The 19,208-nt window shown below is 32.4% G+C and overlaps 5 protein-coding genes and 1 pseudogene across 12 annotated transcripts in view; 5 read left to right on the forward strand and 1 right to left on the reverse strand.

The window, feature by feature from the left end:
* Positions 1-19,208, reverse strand: part of SMC5 (structural maintenance of chromosomes 5) — a 30,382-nt gene that overhangs the window by 1,172 nt on the left and 10,002 nt on the right. For 2 of the 6 annotated variants that reach the window (XR_011174625.1, XM_069124449.1), the window contains exons 1-10: positions 3,238-3,654; positions 2,828-3,155; positions 2,426-2,764; positions 2,173-2,301; positions 1,892-2,099; positions 1,675-1,806; positions 1,073-1,597; positions 868-997; positions 552-798; positions 55-462 (exon numbers count right to left, since the gene is read on the reverse strand). Coding sequence is in view for 5 of the 6 variants with exons in the window: in XM_069124449.1 (XP_068980550.1) it covers positions 55-462; positions 552-798; positions 868-997; positions 1,073-1,597; positions 1,675-1,806; positions 1,892-2,099; positions 2,173-2,301; positions 2,426-2,764; positions 2,828-3,155; positions 3,238-3,296 (2,505 nt within the window). In the remaining variant the exon portion in view is untranslated. Of the gene's footprint in view, positions 1-54; positions 463-551; positions 799-867; positions 998-1,072; positions 1,598-1,674; positions 1,807-1,891; positions 2,100-2,172; positions 2,302-2,425; positions 2,765-2,827; positions 3,156-3,237; positions 3,655-3,760; positions 3,871-3,943; positions 4,095-19,208 lie in introns of those variants that run through there. The other 4 variants (XM_069124451.1, XM_069124450.1, XM_069124452.1 and 1 more) reach the window with 4 other exon arrangements.
* LOC138185478 (putative gustatory receptor 28a) lies at positions 4,646-6,185 on the forward strand. Of its 2 annotated transcripts, XM_069124465.1 has the most exons (3): positions 4,646-5,816; positions 5,908-5,994; positions 6,050-6,185. In XM_069124465.1, exons 1-3 carry the CDS (start codon positions 4,788-4,790, stop codon positions 6,113-6,115), a joined length of 1,182 nt encoding a protein of 393 aa, XP_068980566.1. In that variant the 5' UTR covers positions 4,646-4,787; the 3' UTR covers positions 6,116-6,185. The 2 variants fall into 2 exon arrangements, with proteins under 2 accessions (XP_068980566.1, XP_068980565.1); XM_069124464.1 differs by having other exon boundaries at positions 5,908-6,150.
* LOC138185730 (uncharacterized) lies at positions 6,486-10,891 on the forward strand. The gene is made up of 7 exons (XM_069124894.1): positions 6,486-7,529; positions 7,809-7,895; positions 8,268-8,277; positions 9,023-9,093; positions 9,169-10,203; positions 10,295-10,381; positions 10,437-10,891. Exons 1-7 carry the CDS (start codon positions 6,486-6,488, stop codon positions 10,500-10,502), a joined length of 2,400 nt encoding a protein of 799 aa, XP_068980995.1. The 3' UTR covers positions 10,503-10,891.
* On the forward strand, positions 11,034-11,663 carry LOC138185731 (uncharacterized). The gene has a single exon (XM_069124895.1). The coding sequence runs from the start codon at positions 11,034-11,036 to the stop codon at positions 11,661-11,663; it is 630 nt and encodes a 209-aa protein (XP_068980996.1).
* On the forward strand, positions 11,065-14,880 carry LOC138185479 (putative gustatory receptor 28b; annotated as a pseudogene).
* On the forward strand, positions 15,052-19,130 carry LOC138185477 (putative gustatory receptor 28b). Of its 2 annotated transcripts, XM_069124463.1 has the most exons (3): positions 15,052-18,793; positions 18,885-18,971; positions 19,027-19,130. In XM_069124463.1, exons 1-3 carry the CDS (start codon positions 17,705-17,707, stop codon positions 19,090-19,092), a joined length of 1,242 nt encoding a protein of 413 aa, XP_068980564.1. In that variant the 5' UTR covers positions 15,052-17,704; the 3' UTR covers positions 19,093-19,130. The 2 variants fall into 2 exon arrangements, with proteins under 2 accessions (XP_068980564.1, XP_068980563.1); XM_069124462.1 differs by having other exon boundaries at positions 18,885-19,130.

Consider the following 19,208-nt stretch of genomic DNA (forward strand, 5'->3'; position numbering starts at 1 on the left):
ATTCATTCTTTATCTGTCAAACTGTATATTTAACTGTAATCTTTTGAAGCTCACATTTTCTCCGTCTATATTATTTCCCATACAAAACATTTTTGCTTGCGCGATATTCAATTCATTATTAATTTCCTCTATGGTCGGCGGCAATTTATTGAATATCTTTTTTATGGGTGCAAACGCACCGTCCGAGGCACTGATACCATTGGTAGTTTGCAATGCTTGATTAAATATTCTTTGTACTTCGTACTTCAGAGGTTGTAATTCCTGGCATAATTGCTTCACTTTATCTTCTGCTTCCTTGAGTCGCTCTCTTAAATCGTGAGAATTGTTTATTTTCACTCTCAAAGATCGATTACGCAATGTTAATACATAGTCGGTTGTCTCACTGTCCATAATGCATTCAACAGACTCTACTAATTCAGTATTGTATGCTTTATATATTTTTATTTGCTTCTCCATAATTTTCTGTGGAATTTATAAATGCATATATATATATATATATACATGTATTGTATTTTTAATAATACAAAAAATTATTTAATCTTTAATAGAACCTTTATTTCTTTAGTAGAAGATTTTTTTATTTCTTCAACAGTGGTTCGCCCATTTTGTAAATCTACAACTTTTTTCTCTACTATATATATTTTAGATTTCAGAGTTTGTATTTGTTGAAGATCTTGCTGATATTTGTTTCGGGTAGCTTTTATTTTATCTAACTCTTTATTTTGTTCATGTAGTTGCTCATCAAGCTGTTTAAGTTTATTACTTTCCTTGTTTTTCTTCTCTCGTAATACTTTCAATCTGGAAGAATATTTTAATTATAACTTATTCAAAATATTATAACTTTATCAAATAAAAATATCAACAAACTTTTCTTCAATGTTTAACATTCTTGATCTATCTAACACAATAGATAACATTCCTGTACCCGATACTGGTTGCATTCCGATAGACTTTTCTCCAGTGTACTTAGATCTATTTACCATATATACATTATTTTCTAAGAAATAAAATTAAGAAATAATGATCTCAATTCTATTCATTGCAATATACTAACGTATATCAATTTACTTACGACTAAAGTAACAACGTATATTGTTAGGTATACGATCGATGTTATCATCAACTTGACTTTTTCCTATGGGTATATTGTTTAAATTATACATAGACACTAAATATTTCATAATGGTCCTCGGAGCTTCAATCAGCGATACTAAGTAATGAGTAAAGCCAAATTGTTTAATGTGTTGCAATGGAACAATTGGATTCATAGAAACATCTTTCGCAGGATCGGAATGTACAACGTTTACTTGTAAATTCTGCTCGTCCCTTAAGTAATGCAATAACATGTTCATATCTTGTTTATCTTCACAAACAAATGCTATCATGTCCCGAAATGGAATGATATTTTCCAAATACTTCGCATAAGAAGCTTCCTTCACGTTTATATTAAGTAATATAGGTTCATGTATCATATTTGAAAATTTGTTACGATTTTCCCTCAGCCACTGCACTGCTTTATATGTATCAACACTTCTCTCCCTTAACAATTGTAATCGTTTTGCTTCAATATTAAGAGCTTGTAGTTCTGCTTCTTGAGCTGAAAATTGTAATTTATTATATTTAAAAGCAACAAAAATAATTTTAATAAAATAAAATAATTTAAATAAAATTTACATGCAATTTCAAGGTTTAGCTGGTCTTCTTTTTGTTTTGATTCTGAAGCTTGGCCTACTAACATATTAATGATATTCCTTTTCTTTTCTATGTCGGATATTATTTCTTGGCGCTGTTTCACTAAAATTTCCTCTGTAAGATATAACATATTCTGAAAGTTTTATATTGTCTTAAAATATATTATCCCAAAATATAGCATAATTAGAATAGAACAAACCAGATCCAATATCTTTCAACATTAGTAATAAATCGTTATCAAGTTTTTTTTTTTGTTTCTGTGCAATATCAATATCGTGATCTCGAGCCTCTTCTATTTGAATTCTTTGCTTGCATGAATTTTCGCAATCTTTAACATCATTTTCGTAGTCTACAATATTGTCCATCATTTTCTTCAGTTTCATATCTTTGATCTTGACTTTATTTTTCTAATTGTAAAAAACATAGAATATATTTATATTTTATATTTATATTTTTGTTGTTCAAACTATGCGATCTTACATGGTCTGAAAGACAAGTTTGAAGCGATTGAATTTCTGACTTCATTTCTGTTATTGCGTCATTAACAGGCTTTATTTCCGCTTCTAAATGTGCCATTTCAGCTTGTGCAGCATTCTTCATGTCTTTTAACTGCAAACATTAGCAATTATGAAATAATTACATATATGAAGTAATGATTGAATCATAAAAATATGGATCCAAATAATAATGTAACGATCACATAACCATTACTTTTATAATTTTGTATTCCTACCTTAACTAGTTCTTTACGTTTTTGTTCATATAGTATCCATGCTTTCTTCTGTTTCAAATGTAAAATTTTCTCCTTTATTAATTTCTTTTCTTTTATACTACTGACACTTTCTTTTAAGCTGTCGTAAATCTGAGTTTTCGATTCTAGCGACTTTTTTTTACTTTCAATTTGTTTCTCTAAATCCTTATGGTCTATCCTATATTGTATCAAGTTTTTGTGACGTTCGACTATAATGGGACTACAAACAGATCTTTCTGTATTTTCTAACAATTCTTGTGCATTCATCTTTGAAAAATCTTGTACTTTATCTTGTGGGAGAAATTGGCAAAGATTATCTATCTGAAAGTTAAAAAGAAGTGAAAGTAATTTTTATTCAAATGAATATTTCTTATATACACATACCTGTATGTTAAGACTTGCTGTTAATTCCTGTATTTCTTTAATACCTGTTTGTCTATTATCAAGGAACCAGAAAGATTTCCCGCATTTGTTAAATATTCTTCGAATAACAATGTCGTTGCTTTTTCCATTTTTAAGATGAATTTCAATCTTTGCTTCTTCACATCCTCTTTTTATATAATCTGCAACATGAATAGCTCGACCAATGGTGGTAGGTTTACCTCCCAATCCAAGCACAATCGCACAAACAATTGTCGATTTACCAGTGCCATTAGGGCCAATAATAACATTTAAGTTCCTACCAGGTTTTATACAAACTTTATCATAAGTCCTGTAATAAAAGAAAATTTTATACATATTTAAACTATTATTTCTTTATAAGTATTAAAAAAGAATGTTTAATTAGTACTCACACAAAATTTTCTAAATAAATATAAGTAATTATTCCTTTATCAATATCGTTATTACTCATGATGTTTCTTTGTACAAACCTTTAAATAAATTACATGAATTCATTATTGAAAAATTACTATTTAAGCAACTATTATATGATGTTTCATGATAAGAACATAAGAAATAGCAATTACTATATCTCAATAAAATTAATTCATAGAATTCTACTAATTATTTACTTATACTTCAAGTTGCACGAGAGGTTTCAGTGGCAAGTAAACATAACCTATTCAAAACAAATGCATTCGGCTCCAAAAAATGTAACTATTCATAGGTGTAACTTGTAGTTGTATGTGTTTGAACTACTTTAAACATGTACAAAAATATATTGTACATAAATATATTATAATGTATATAAACATTACATAAATATATGTAAATTATGCAAACATATTTATTTAAAATAATAATATAAAGCATAATAATATAATTTCCTTTTAAAATTATATACGAATAATACATATTTGTATGATTAGTACTTACAGTTCTCTATACAATATTATTAATATTGTACAATTTGTTAAGAAATTACAGATTTATTTATTAACATTTGCGAAGTTCCTTTACTATTAATTTATGTTGATTATATGTAACAAAATAATCAAATTATGTGTAATTTTAATAGAATAGTTATAGCGTATATATAAGCGATAAAATATAACAAACCTATTTAAACGTGTCTGAACTCCTCTCTTTTCCAACTCAAAATTGTATGTTCCTTTCAACAATAGAAAATGATTTTTTTATCAAACTATAATGCAAATAACAGGCCACTATATTTAGTGACAGTATTAACTACAGGAAACTAACATATAAACTACGCACAAAGTAATGACGTCAAAAGATATAATTTGAATTGATAAACTTATTCCAGTGAGTAACTTTAACGCGAATGTTTCCACTATCATAGTACTTTTCATAAACGAAACATACATACATATGTTATCATGACTCAACTTATCGTTAATATTAATTCTATGTTTGTAACGAATATAAAAATCAGATAATAACCTAAATAACGATTCTAAATATTCTAATGAAGACCCTCTTTGAAGATATTGTTATCTTCTAAAATATTATCAATAAAAAACATTTCACAGCTGATAAAAATACGAAGTAAGAAATAAAATTGATAAATAATGCATCATGAATTACTCTCATTTCGCTTTATCGATCAATTGTAATCACTATAATGCTATTACTACCATATTTCCTGCAAGCCTTTTATGTTACAAAACACCTTCCGTTAGTGGGTTGTATTATTCTTTTGCTTCAGATGATTGAATTAGATTCGAGTAGAATTGATTAAATTTCATTATTATTCAATAAACGATAACATTTACACTTCTTACGGTAAGAGATATTTTTCCTTCAAGACACTATAAAACACGATTTCTAAGGCGAACGTAACTTTCGTATAAAAAATACAGTTTCGCTTGCTTCGTGAAGAATCTAAATAACTACATAAAAAGTTACTAAAAACCACATTGTTTTAGCTCAGGTTCTTAAAATGTATAATCGATCAACGAAATTCGAGAGAAAATCAGTTAAAAAGTGTAAATCATGGTCGTCGTACTTCGGTAGTTACATATCGTTAATAAGCCCTACTGCTTCCATCAATCGTTTCATGGGATTTTTACCATACAAACTCGAATCATCGAAACTCGTATACTCGAAATCATACTCCGTTTTCTCTACAGTCTCCATCATTATTTATTTGAGCTGCGCAGCTCTCGCTCTGTACGAAATAAACTTTGTTTCAGAGAATTTCTTGACAGTGACATCTAAATTGCATTTTAATTTAATATTATGCTGCGGTCCCATGATTTTCATTATGAATTATGTTAAAAGTAGGTCAATGATCCGAGTGATGAATCGCGTCTCGAACGTTTCTCGTATACTTTCTTCAGAAATTTTTTGTGGAGTGGCTACAAGAATTCTGATAAAAGATACTCTGTTCCTGATACTACTAGTGAGCTACATCCCACACATTATCTACCTCTACAGAAATAATATTTTTGGTTACACCTGTTGGTATTCTTTTTTCGGTGTCATCGCACTGATTAGCTTGTACACGAATAACGTATACGTGCTAAATGCCTGTTTTAAATACATAAACGATTCTTTAGTGAAAGTGAAGGAAATTCTAGTCAATGATGAGCCTCATCTACTCAGAAGAGTCTATCATATGCAGAAGAATCCTATATTATTGACGAAGTTGAGGACTCTTAAAAAGCAACATCTGGAGATGAGCGAACTCGTTCAGCTACTGAATAGCACGTGTAGCATGCAAATCGAAGCCTCGTTCACAATAATGGTCATCGACATTACATTCAATATGTACAACCATTTAATCTTGTTCAACGAAGTAGGCAAGATGAGATCGCTCTCTTTTGCTCTTATCTTCGCAATTCTTTACATCGTACACGTAATTATGACAGTTTCGATAGTTGAAACTACCAGAAGCCAAATGACAAGAATTGGCTCCAGCGTTCATCGAATTCTTGTATATACTTTCGACGAGCAGGTGACGACGGAGGTAAGATGAGATGATTATTTTACTATCGATGATTTATGTTGGAAATATAGAAGAAATATACTGAAATTGTAATCAGTGTACGTGATTCTAGTTGGAGTTGTTTTCGTTGCAAGTGCTACAAAAAGGTAACGCGTTCGTGATGAAGGGGCTCATAATAGACGCAACCCTTTTGACAAAGGTAATAGGAGATTGGATCAAAAGGAATGAAGTATTTTTATCAACACTTGTTACAGATGGCGTGCGGCATTACCACCTTTTTGTTAATATTAGTGCAGTTCTTACTCGTCGAGTCTTGTTAAAGAAAAACTTCTGGGTTAATGGATGAAATATATTTAAAAAATAATTAGTTAGAAAAATTGATAAAATTAATTCATAACAAATTTATTTCCTTCGCAATAAAGTGGCATGTTTAATCACGTTAAAAGCATCTTCAGAGCACGACGCTTCATAGTTACTTAGCTATTCCAATTATTTATTTACACGTACGTTTCATTATCGAACTGCACGTCTTCACGCCTTGATAAATGAGTTTCATTATACATAGTGTTTTCGGCTTAAGAACGATAGTCTGTTTTGTGGATTATAGTAGTCTACCTACATTTATGGCTAAGTTTCTTCGGTAACATTGAATTTTTTCGAGACTGCTTAACATCTAATGACTAACATTTAATGATGTTAACGGCAAAAGTCAAGGAATGTGGAAAAGTGAAGACACGTAAGACATGGGAGTTATTTAGGGCAATAGACTTCGAATCGTTAATGTACCCTTGCTTTTACATCTGCTGGCTACTCGGATATTTTCCTTACAAGTATCAACCTCCAGTATATTCACTTTCGAAGCAACGTTTTGCCTTCTCCACGTCTATGATGTTCATTTTCGTATTCTTGTTGCTTTTCATAATCTACGAAATCAACATTGGCACGAAAATAAACTACAGTATACCAGAGTCGATTCACGGGAACATGTACGCGTTCTTAGATGGGCTCGTGATCGTGGTGATGTATTTGTCAACTGACGCTCGATTATTGGTGATCCAAAATTTGTCAAGAACCAGCTGCATATTGTCTACAAAGGATTTCAAAGATTTATCTAAAATGATTCACACGAAGGACATTTTATGTTTTTTATTTCTGGCCATCCATGTACCAAACTGTTTTAAGCGCAACATTTTCGTGACAGTACGGAATCTTACCAACATATACATAATGATGGCCAACTTTTCCATGGACACATTCTATATAAATTGCGTGTGCATTTTGAAAGATTGCTTCAAGAAAATGGATGAATCTATACGACAACTGAAGAAGCTCCGAATCAATGATAATATGTCGACGCAGACATTTATGCATCATGAACAGATAAGTCCATTGGTGGTGATGAAGCTGAAGAATTTAGAGGAAAAACACTTGCAAATCAGCGATGGGGTGGAATTGCTTAACCATACGTTTATGATACGTACTACAGTCGCAGCTATTACGACGTTCATCGTGGTCACTTTCGATATATATTTCTATATAATTTATTCATACGGTGGATTTCCTGCAAACAGCAAGTTCTGGTACAAACCGTATGTCACGCCAGCCGCTTTCTATTTTATCAAGTTTTGGATGATGATTTGGGCATGTGAAACAGCGACGAATCGAGCGAGAAAAATGAAGACAACACTTTGGGATGTTTTCAGTGCTACTAACGATCCATTCGTTAAACGCGAGGTAACAATTTAACTATAGTAATACTATTATTATTAAACTGCGAAAATTCAAAGGCGCAAAGATGTTCAGAATGCACATGTGTAATGTACAGAAATATATAAACTTATCAAAATATAATCAATAGAATATGTACATCCCATTTCATTAATTGTATTTAAAAATTCACAGTCTAATTATTGTAGTCATGGTCCGAATAAAATCGTTACGTGATCTTCGGAAAAACTACATATGTATGAATACGAAATACGTTCCAATGTTACATTAATTATGAAATTGCAGGTGGAGCTTTTTTCTCTGCAAATAATGCACACGACAAACATATTCACAGCAAAGACATTCGATATGAATTCATCATTTTTGGCAAAGGTAATACGAACACTATTCACGAAGTTTCTACAGTCGGTTGATTTATTAACTCTTTCGCGTTCAGTGCTGCAGTTACTTTAACCATTATCCGTTAAAACGACATTTGCTTTGAATGAAACTGGTTCTGATTTCAGTACATTTTATCTTTTTTATAAAACCATCAGAAAATGTGTATTATTATTATTACTAGAAATTTCTGTCAGAAATAACGAGTGATAAAAAATAGTTAGATACAAGATAATTGGTGGTAGAAGACAATTTTTTTGCGGAAACCCAAAGAAATTCTATATTGGGCGTGTCAACTCGTTCTCGAAAGAGTTAATGTAATATTGTTAAGATACTGTTAATTTTCTGACATTTGTATTTTTGTAGATCGTCGGAGGTATCATAATGTACATCTTAATCCTGTTTCAATTTTTATTAAACTACGTTGTGTGCACTCTTCATATGTAATGAAAGCGAGATCTTTGAAGTGACGTGATTCTGTAGATGTTCTTTATTAATTCTTTGGCAGCTTTTTGATCGGTAAACTATAATGGAGGGAAAACAAGCGAAAGAACATTAAGTACTGGAAGTTGAAAACATAATCACCGCATAGAGCAGTGTCATTAAAAGATACGTTCTAAGTAGAAAGATTAACGATAATGTGTAACATCAACGCGCTCCTTTCGACTACCTTCGTGTTTTTGATAAACGATACATACATATATTATTACGACTCACTTTCTCGTTGATACTAATTATGTATTATCATCTAAGTTGTACAACCAATATAAAAATCAGACACCAAAGTAACAGTTCTAAATATTCTGATCAAATTCTGTTTCAAAATATTGTTATTTTAAATAATGTATCTGTTATAATGGCTCACAGCTGAGAAATCCACGAAGTGAGCACTAAGATAGATGGTGCATTATGAATTATTGTAGATTCACCTGGTTTCATCGATCAATTTCAATCAAGATAATGCTGCTACTTCTATATTCCTGTAAGTCTTCAATATTACGAAACACCTTTCGTTAATGAGTTGCACTATTTTCTTGCTTCAGGTGCTCAAATTAGATCCGAGTAAAAATGATTAAATTTCCTTACTGTTTGACAAAACAATACATATAGACCTTTTATAGTGAGAGATGTGTTTCATCGTGTGACAGTACAAAGCACAGTCTCAAAGGAGAACTTAACCTTCGTACGAATAGTAAAGTTTCACTTGTTTCATGAGGAAACTAAATCATACGTAAAAAATTACTAAAAATTGCACTGTTATATTCAGATCTTTAAAATGTTTAGTCGATCGCAGAAACTTGAGCCAAGGACAAATAAAAAACTTAAATCAACGTCGTCATACTTCATGAGTTACACGTCTTTAATAAGTCCCAGTGCTTCCATCAATCGTTTAATGGGATTTTTACCATACAAACTCGAATCACCGAAATTTGTATATTCGAAATCATACTTCGTTTTCTCTACAATTTCCATGATTATTTATTCAATCTGCGTAATTATTTCTCTGTTGCAAATCCACTTTTCTTCTGTGCGTCTTCCAACACTTGCAAATAAGTTACATATTTCTCTCATATTTCTTTGTGGGCCTGCGACTTTCATCTCGGCTTATGCCAAAAATCAATCAATGATCCGAGCGATCGATGGTATCTCGAACGTTTCTCGTATACTGTCATCAGAAACTTGGCATAAAATGGCTACAAGAATTGTTATAAAAGATATCTTAATCCTGCTACCACAAATGTGTTACATTCCAATCACCATCTTCTACTCAAATTTTACTTTTGGTTATACCTGTTGGTATACTTTTCTCGGTGTCATCGCACTGATTAGCTTGTACACCAATAACGTATACGTGCTAAATGCCTGTTTTAAATACATAAACGATTCTTTAGTGCAAGTGAAGGAAATTGTAGTTAATGATGAGCCTCATCTACTCAGAAGAGTCTATCATATGCAGAAGAATCCTATATTATTGGCGAAGTTGAGGACTCTTAAAAAGCAACATCTGGAGATGAGCGAAGTCGTTGAGCTACTGAATAACACGTGTAGCATGCAGATCGAAGCCATGTTAACAATAATGTTCATCGACATTACATTCAATATGTACAATTATTTATCCATGCACAAAGAAGTGGGCGAGGTGAAATCGCTGACTCTTAATCTTGGCTTCGCGATTTATTACTTCGCATATGTAATTATCACAGTTTCGATCGTTGAAATTACCAGGGATCAAATGCAGAAAACTGGCCACAACATTCATCGAATTCTTGTACATACTTTCGACGAGCAAGTGACGACGGAGGTAAGATGAGACGATTATTTTACTATCGATGATTTATGTTGGAAATATGGAAGAAATATATTGAAATTGTAATCAGTGTACATGATTCTAGTTGCAGTTCTTTTCGTTGCAAGTGCTGCAAAAGGGTAACGTGTTCGTGATGAAGGGGCTCATAATAGATGCAACCCTTTTGACAAAGGTAGTAGGAAGTTGGATCAAAAGAGATGAAATGATTTTATCAACACTTTTTACAGATGGCGTGCGGCATTACCACTTTTTTGTTGATATTAATACAATTCTTATTCGTCGAATCTTGTTGATGAGAAGTTTCAATTAGTAGAACTTCTGTCTTACTTCTTTCGCAATAAAGTCACATATTTAATCATGTTAAAAGCATTTTCATTGCACGATGAAATAGCAATCCACATTATTTATTTACACACACATTTCATTATCGAACTGCATTTTTTCGTGCTTTGATGTGTGAGTTTCATTAGCCAAAGTGTCTCTGTCTTAAAAATGATAGTCGTTTGTGAGAAATTGTAGTCTACGTACATTCATGACCAGGTTCTTTTATTAATTTCGAATTTGTCCACTATTTAATGATGTTAAGAAGTACGGGAATAATCGGGGAACTAAAGAAACGTAGAACATGGAAGTTATTGAGAGCAACAGATTTCGAATCGTTGATGTATCCTTGCTTTTTCATCTTCTGGCTACTCGGATATTTTCCTTATAAGTACGAACATCAAGTATACTCATTTTCGAAGGGCTTTTTCGCTTTTTCTACGTCTATGATGTTCATTTTCGTGTGTTCGTTAATGATCACAATCTATGAAATAAATATTGGCATGAAAATAAACAAGAGCATACGAGAGTCGATTCATGTGAACATATACGTGTTCTTAGATGGGTTCATGATCGTGGTGATGTATTTGTTAACTGACGCTCGATTATTAGTGATTCAAAATCTGTCAAGAACTAGCTGCATACTGTCTACAAAGGATTTCAAAGATTTGTCTAAAGTGATTCACACGAAGGACATTTTATGTTTTCTATTTCTCGCCATCCATATACCAAACTGTTTTAAACACAGTATTTTCCTGACTTTGTTGAATTTTATGAGCATGTACATAATGATGGCCAATCCTTCACTAGACATGCTCTACATAAATTGCACATGCATCTTGAAAGATTGCTTTAAGGAAATTAATGAATCTATACGACAGCTGAAGAAGCTTCCAATGAATAATGATATATGGATGCAGACGTTTGTGCATCATAGACAGCTAAGTCCATTGTTGGTGGAACTGAAGAATTTGGAAGAGAAACACTTGGAAATCAGCGATGGATTGGAATTGCTGAACAATATGTTTATGATACGTGTTATAATCGCAGCTATTACGACTTTCAACGTGGCCACTTCTGATATATATATCTATATAATTTATTCGTACGGTGGATTTCCTGCAAACAGCTAGTTCTGGTACAAACCGTGTGTCACGCCAGCTGCTTTCTATTTTATCAAGTTTTGGATGACGATTTTTGCGTGTGAAACAGCGACGAATTGAGCGAGAAAAATGAAGACGACACTTTGGGATGTTTTCAGTGCTACTAACGATCCATTCGTGAAACGCGAGGTAACAATTTAACTATAGCAATACTATTATTATTAAACTGCGAAAATTCAAAGGCGCAAAGATGTTCAGAATGTAGATGTGTAATATACAGAAATATATAAACTTATCAAAATATAATCAATAGAATATGTACATCCTATTTCATTAATTGTATTTAAAAAGGTATAAATTTACAGTCTAATTACTGTAGCCATGGTCCGAATAAAATCGTTACGTGATCTTCGGAAAAAAATACGTATGTATGAATACGAAATACGTTCCAATGTTACATTAATTATGAAATTGCAGGTGGAGCTTTTTTGTCTACAAATAATGCACACGACAAACATATTCACAGCAAATACATTCGATATGAATTCATCATTTTTGGCAAAGGTAATACGAACACTATTCACGAAGTTTCTACAGTCGGTTGATTTATCAACACTTTCGCGTTCAGTGCTGCAGTTACTTTAACCATTATCCGTTAAAACGACATTTGTTTTGAATGAAACTGGTTCTGATTTTAGTACAATTTGTCTTTTTTATAAAACCATCAGAAAATGTATATTATTATTATTACTAGAAATTTCTGTCAGTAATAACGAGTGATAAAAAATAGTTAGATACAAGATAATTGGTGGTATGAGAAAATTTTTTTGCGGAAACCCAAAGAAATTCTATATTGGGCGTGTCAACTCGTTCTCGAAAGAGTTAATGTAATATTGTTAAGATACTGTTAATTCTCTGACAATAATGTGTATTTTTGTAGATCGTCGGAGGTATCATAATGTACATCTTGATCCTGTTTCAATTTTTATTAAGTTACGTTGTGTGCAGTTTTCAAATGGAATGAAAGCGAGATCTTTGAAGTAACGTGATTCTGTAGATGTTCTTTATTAATTCTTTGGCAGCTTTTTGATCGGTAAACTATAATGGAGGGAAAACAAGCGAAAGAACATTAAGTACTGGAAGTTGAAAACATAATCGCCGCATAGAGCAGTGTCGTTAAAAGATACGTTCTAAGTAGAAAGATTAACGATAATGTGTAACATCAACGCGCTCCTTTCGACTACCTTCGTGTTTTTGATAAACGATACATACATATATTATTACGACTCATTTTCTCGTCGATACTAATTATATATTATCATCTAAGTTGTACAACCAATATAAAAATCAGACACCAAAGTAACAGTTCTAAATATTCTGATCAAACTTCTGTTTCAAAATATTGTTATTTTAAATAATGTATCTGTTATAATGGCTCACAGCTGAGAAATCCACGAAGTGAGCACTAAGATAGATGGTGTATTATGAATTATTGTAGATTCTCCTGGTTTCATCGATCAATTTCAATTAAGATAATGCTGTTACTTCTATATTCCTGTAAGTCTTTAATGTTACAAAACACCTTTCGTTAATGAGTTGCACTATTCTCTTGCTTTAGATGCTCGAATTAGATCCGAATAAAAATGATTAAATTTCTTTACTGTTCGACAAAACAATACATATAGACCTTTTATAGTGAGAGATGTGTTTCATCGTGTGACAGTACAAAGCACAGTCTCAAAGGTGAACTTAGCCTTCGTACGAATAGTAAAGTTTCACTTGTTTCATGAGGAAACTAAATCGTACGTAAAAAATTACTAAAATTTGCATTGTTTGAATTCAGATTTTTAAAATGTTTAGTCGACCGCAGAAACTTGAACAAAGGTCAAATCAAAAACTTAAATCATCGTCGTCATATTTCGGGAGTTACACATCTTTAATAAGTCCCAGTGCCGCCTTCAATCGTTTAATGGGATTTTTACCATACAAACTCGAATCATCGAAATTTGTATATTCGAAATCATACTTCGTTTTCTCTGCAATTTCCATGATTATTTATTCGATCTGTGTAATTCTTTCTCAGTTGCAAGTCAACTTTTCTTCTGTGCGTCTTCCAACACTTGCAAATAAGTTACATATTTCTTTCATATTACTTTGTGGGCCTGCGATTTTCATCTCGGCTTATGCCAAAAATCAATCAATGATCCGAGCGATCGATGGTATCTCGAACGTTTCTCGTATACTGTCATCAGAAACTTGGCATAAAATGGCTACAAGAATTGTTATAAAAGATATCTTAATCCTGCTACCACAAATGTGTTACATTCTAATCATCATCTTCTACTCAAATTTTACTTTTGGTTATACCTGTTGGTATACTTTTCTCGGTGTCATCGCACTGATTAGCTTGTACACGAATAACGTATACGTGCTAAATGCCTGTTTTAAATACATAAACGATTCTTTAGTGAAAGTGAAGGAAATTCTAGTCAATGATGAGCCTCATCTACTCAGAAGAGTCTATCATATGCAGAAGAATCCTATATTATTGACAAAGTTGAGGACTCTTAAAAAGCAACATCTGGAGATGAGCGAAGTCGTTGAGCTACTGAATAACACGTGTAGCATGCAGATCGAAGCCATGTTAACAATAATGTTCATCGACATTACATTCAATATGTACAATTATTTATCCATGCACAAAGAAATGGGCGAGGTGAAATCGCTGACTTTTAATCTTGGCTTCGCGATTTATTACATCATACATATAATTATCATAGTTTCGATGGTTGAAATTACCAGGGATCAAATGCAGAAAACTGGCCGCAACATTCATCGAATTCTTGTACATACTTTCGACGAGCAAGTGACGACGGAGGTAAGATGAGACGATTATTTTACTATCGATGATTTATGTTGGAAATATGGAAGAAATATATTGAAATTGTAATCAGTGTACATGATTCTAGTTGCAGTTCTTTTCGTTGCAAGTGCTGCAGAAGGGTAACGTGTTCGTGATGAAGGGGCTCATAATAGACGCAACCCTTTTGACAAAGGTAGTAGGAAGTTGGATCAAAAGAGATGAAATGATTTTATCAACACTTTTTACAGATGGCGTGCGGCATTACCACTTTTTTGTTAATATTAATACAATTCTTATTCGTCGAATCTTGTTGATGAGAAGTTTCAATTAGTAAAACTTCTGTATTAATGGATGAAATGTATCTAAGAAATAATTTGCTTAGAAAAATTGAGAAAATTAGTTTATATCGGGTCAATTTTTTTTTCATAATAAAGTGGCATGTTTAATCGCGATGAAGCTCCGTATTATTTATTTGCGTGTTTCATTATCGAATTGCACTTTTTTGTGTTGTGATGAATAACTTACATTATACAAAATCTCTCCCTCTTAAAAACAATAGTCGTTTATGAAGGACAATAGTCGATCTACATTCATTCCTAAGTTCTTTCACTGACATCGAATTTCTTCGAGATTTTCATTTAATGATGTCAAAAAATATGGCGGAAGTTAAAGAACTGAAGAAACATAGAACATGGACCTTATTAAGAGCAACAGACTTTGAATTGTTTGTGTACCCTTATTTTTGCATTTGTTGACTGCTCGGATATCTTTTGTACATGTTCGAATCTTCAGGATACCTTCTTTCGAAGGGCTGTTCCGCTTTTTCTACGTCTATGATGTTCATTTTCGTATTCTCGTTATTGTTCACAATCTACGAAATAAACATTGGTACGAGAATGAACTATAGCGTACTAGACTTGATTCACGGGAACATGTACACGTTCTTAGATGGGGTCGTGATCTTGATGATATATCTGTTAATTGGCGCTCGAATATCGTTGATGGAAAATCGGTCGAAGACCAGCTCCATATTTTCTACAAAGGATTTCAGAGATTCATCTAAAGCTATTCAGGCTTAGGACATTTTATGCTTCTTATTTTTCGCCATCCATATACTAGACTGTTTTAAACACATTATTTTCCTGACTCTGCGGAATTTTATCAACATGTACATATTGATGGTCAACTCTTCGATGGACACGTTCTACACTACTGCGTGTGCATTTTGAAAGTTTGCTTTAATAAAATCGACGAATGTATATAATAACTGAAACAGCTTTCACTAAATGACGATATACAGATGCACACGTTTATGCGTCATAGACAGCTAAGTCCATTGTTGGTAATGAAGCTGAAGAATTTAGAGGAAAAACACTTGGAAATCAGCAATGGGGTGGAATTGTTAAACCATACGTTTGTGACAGTCACAGCTATCACAACTTTCACCATGGCCACTTTCGTTATGTATTTCTATATAATACATTCATAGAACGAATTTCCTGTGAACATCAAGTTCTGATACAAAGATTATGTTACGCCAGCCGCTTTCTATTTTATCAAGTTTGAGATGATGATTTGGGCGTGTGAAACAGCGGCGAATCGAGCGAAGAAAATGAAGACGATATTTTAGGATGTCGTCAGTTCTACAAACGATCCATTCGTGAAACGCAAGGTAGCAATTTAATTATAGTAATACTATTATTATTAAATTGCGAAAATTCGAAGGTGCAAAGATGTTCAGAATACAGATGTGTAATGTACAGAAATGTATAAACTTATCAAAATGTAATTAATATAATTAATTGTATTTTTAAAAGTATGAATTTATAATCTAACTATTGCAGTCATTAAAATCCATTGCAATTGAATCGTTAAAGGATCGTTACAAGTTATTAAAAGAAAAATACGTGTTAAATATTTTCTGATTGTTACATTAATCATGAAATTGCTGGTGGAGCTTTTTTCTCTGCAATTCGTGCACAGAACAATCATATTTTCAGCGCAAACATTCGACATGAATTCATCATTTTTGACAAAGTTGAGATGGAAATCATTTCATGAAATTTCTATAATCTGTTAATTTATTAAATTTTTCGCGTTCGATACTGCGTTTACTTTAAGCATTACCTATGAAAACAGCAATTGCTTTGGATAAACTGGTTCTGACTTTAGTACATTTTGTTTCTTTTATAAAACCATCAGAAAATATGTATTTCTGTTAATAATAACTGAGAAAAAAGAATTTTTTTCCCTATTCCCAAGAAAATTCAATCGGGAAAGAGTTAACTTGTCCCTGAAAGTGTTAATTTAGCACTATTGTGACTCTAATGTGTATTTTTGTAAGTCATCGAAGGTATCACAATATTCATGTTGACTCTGTTTCAATTTTTATTATACTACGTTGTATGCATTCTTCATTCTCACTGAGAGTGAGATCCTTTAAGTGACGTGATTCTGTGGGACACATGTGTTCTTTATTGATTCTTTACTAGCGTTCTGAAAGGCAAACTATGATAGAGATAATAGAGCAGTATATCTAGGAGCAACACTGAGTACAGGAAACTGATAAAATAATCGACGCATACGGCAATGACGTCAAGCAATACGTTGAATGAAGTGAGAAACATATTGTAGTGTATAACTCTGACGCGAATGTTCCCACTTTCGTCGTATCTTTTGAAAATGATACATATGTTATTGTGACACAATTTGACTCAATATGTTATTATGAGTCAGTACTAATTATCATCATCTAAGTTATGCAACAACTATAGAAATCAGACAATGACCAAAATAATTTATTTGCTGCTAAATATTTTAATAAAATTTCTGTTTGAAGATATTGTTAATTTCGGTCAAGTATTTTCAATAAAACACGATGTAAGAGGTAAAATCAATAAATAGTACATGATGAACTAATGTCACCTGGTCGTATCGATCAGTTTCAATTAAGATAATGTTGTTACTTCTATATTCCCTGTAAGTCTTTAATATTATGAAACCCTTTTCGTTAATGGATTGCACTATTCTTTTGCTTTAGATGCTCGAATTAGATTCGCGTAGAAATGATTAAATTTCATTACTGTTCGACAAACCATAACATACAGACTTCTTACAGTGAGAGGTGTGCTTCTTCGTGTGACAGTACAAAGCACAGTATCAAAGGTGAACTTAGTCTTCGTACAAAAAATAAAGTTTCATTTATTTCATGAGGACTAAATCGTACGTAAAAATTACTAAAAACTACGTTGTACTACTTCAGGTGTTTAAAATGTTTAATCGACCGCAGAAACTTGAACAAAGGAAAAATCAAAAACTTAAATCATCGTCGTCATATTTCGGGAGTTACACATCTTTAATAAGTCCCAGTGCCGCCTTCAATCGTTTAATGGGATTTTTACCATACAAACTCGAATCATCGAAATTTGTATATTCGAAATCATACTTCGTTTTCTCTACAATTTCCATCATTATTTACTTGATCTGCGTAATTCTTTCTCTGTACCAAACCAACTTTTCTCCTATGAGATTTACAGAACTTTCATATAAATTGCAATTTATTCTGATATTTCTTTGTGGGCCTGTGATTTTCATCTCGGCTTATACCAAAAATCAATCAATGATCCGAGCGATCGATAGCATCTCGAATGTTTCTCGTATACTGTCATCAGAAACTTGGCATAAAGTGGTTAAAAAGATTCTTATAAAAGACATCTTAATTCTGTTACCACCAATGTGCTGCATTCCATACAACTTATTCTGGGTACCTTATATTTTTTGTTACACTTGTTGGCATACTTTCATCGGTGCTATAGTATTAACTAGCTTGTACACGAACAACGTATACGTGCTAAATGCCTGTTTTAAATACATAAACGATTCTTTAGTGAAAGTGAAGGAAATTCTAGTCAATGATGAGCCTCATCTACTCAGAAGAGTCTATCATATGCAGAAGAATCCTATATTGTTGACGAAGTTGAGGACTCTTAAAAAGCAACATCTGGAGATGAGCGAAGTCGTACAGCTATTGAATAACACGTGTAGCATGCAGATCGAAGCCATGTTAACAATAATGTCCATTTTCATTATATTCACTATATACAATTATTTATCCATGCACAAAGAAATCGGCGAGGTGAAATCGCTGATTCTTATTCTTGGCTTCGCGATTTATTACATTGTACATGTAATTATCACAGTTTCGATCGTTGAAATTACCAGGGATCAAATGCAGAAAACTGGCCGCGACATTCATCGAATTCTTGTACATACTTTCGACGAGCAGGTGACGATGGAGGTAAGATGAGTCGATTATTTTACTATCGATGATTTATGTTGGAAATATAGAAGAAATATATTGAAATTGTAGTCAATGTACGTGGTTCTAGTTGGAGTTGTTCTCGTTGCAAGTGCTACAAAAGGGTAACGCGTTCGTGATGAATGGACTCGTAATAGATGCAACCCTTTTGACAAAGGTAATAGGAGATTGGATCAAAAGGAATGAAGTATTTTTATCAACACTTCTTACAGATGGCGTGCGGCATTACCACTTTTTTGTTAATATTAGTGCAGTTCTTACTCGTCGAGTCTTGTTGATGAGAAGTTTCAATTAGTAGAACTTCTGTCTTACTTCTTTCGTAATAAAGTCACATATTTAATCATGTTAAAAGCATTTTCATTGCACGATGAAATAGCAATCCACATTATTTATT

This window comes from Bombus flavifrons, chromosome 12 (assembly GCF_040668555.2).
Source record: "Bombus flavifrons isolate JBK064 chromosome 12, iyBomFlav1_principal, whole genome shotgun sequence".
NCBI lineage: Eukaryota > Metazoa > Arthropoda > Insecta > Hymenoptera > Apidae > Bombus > Bombus flavifrons.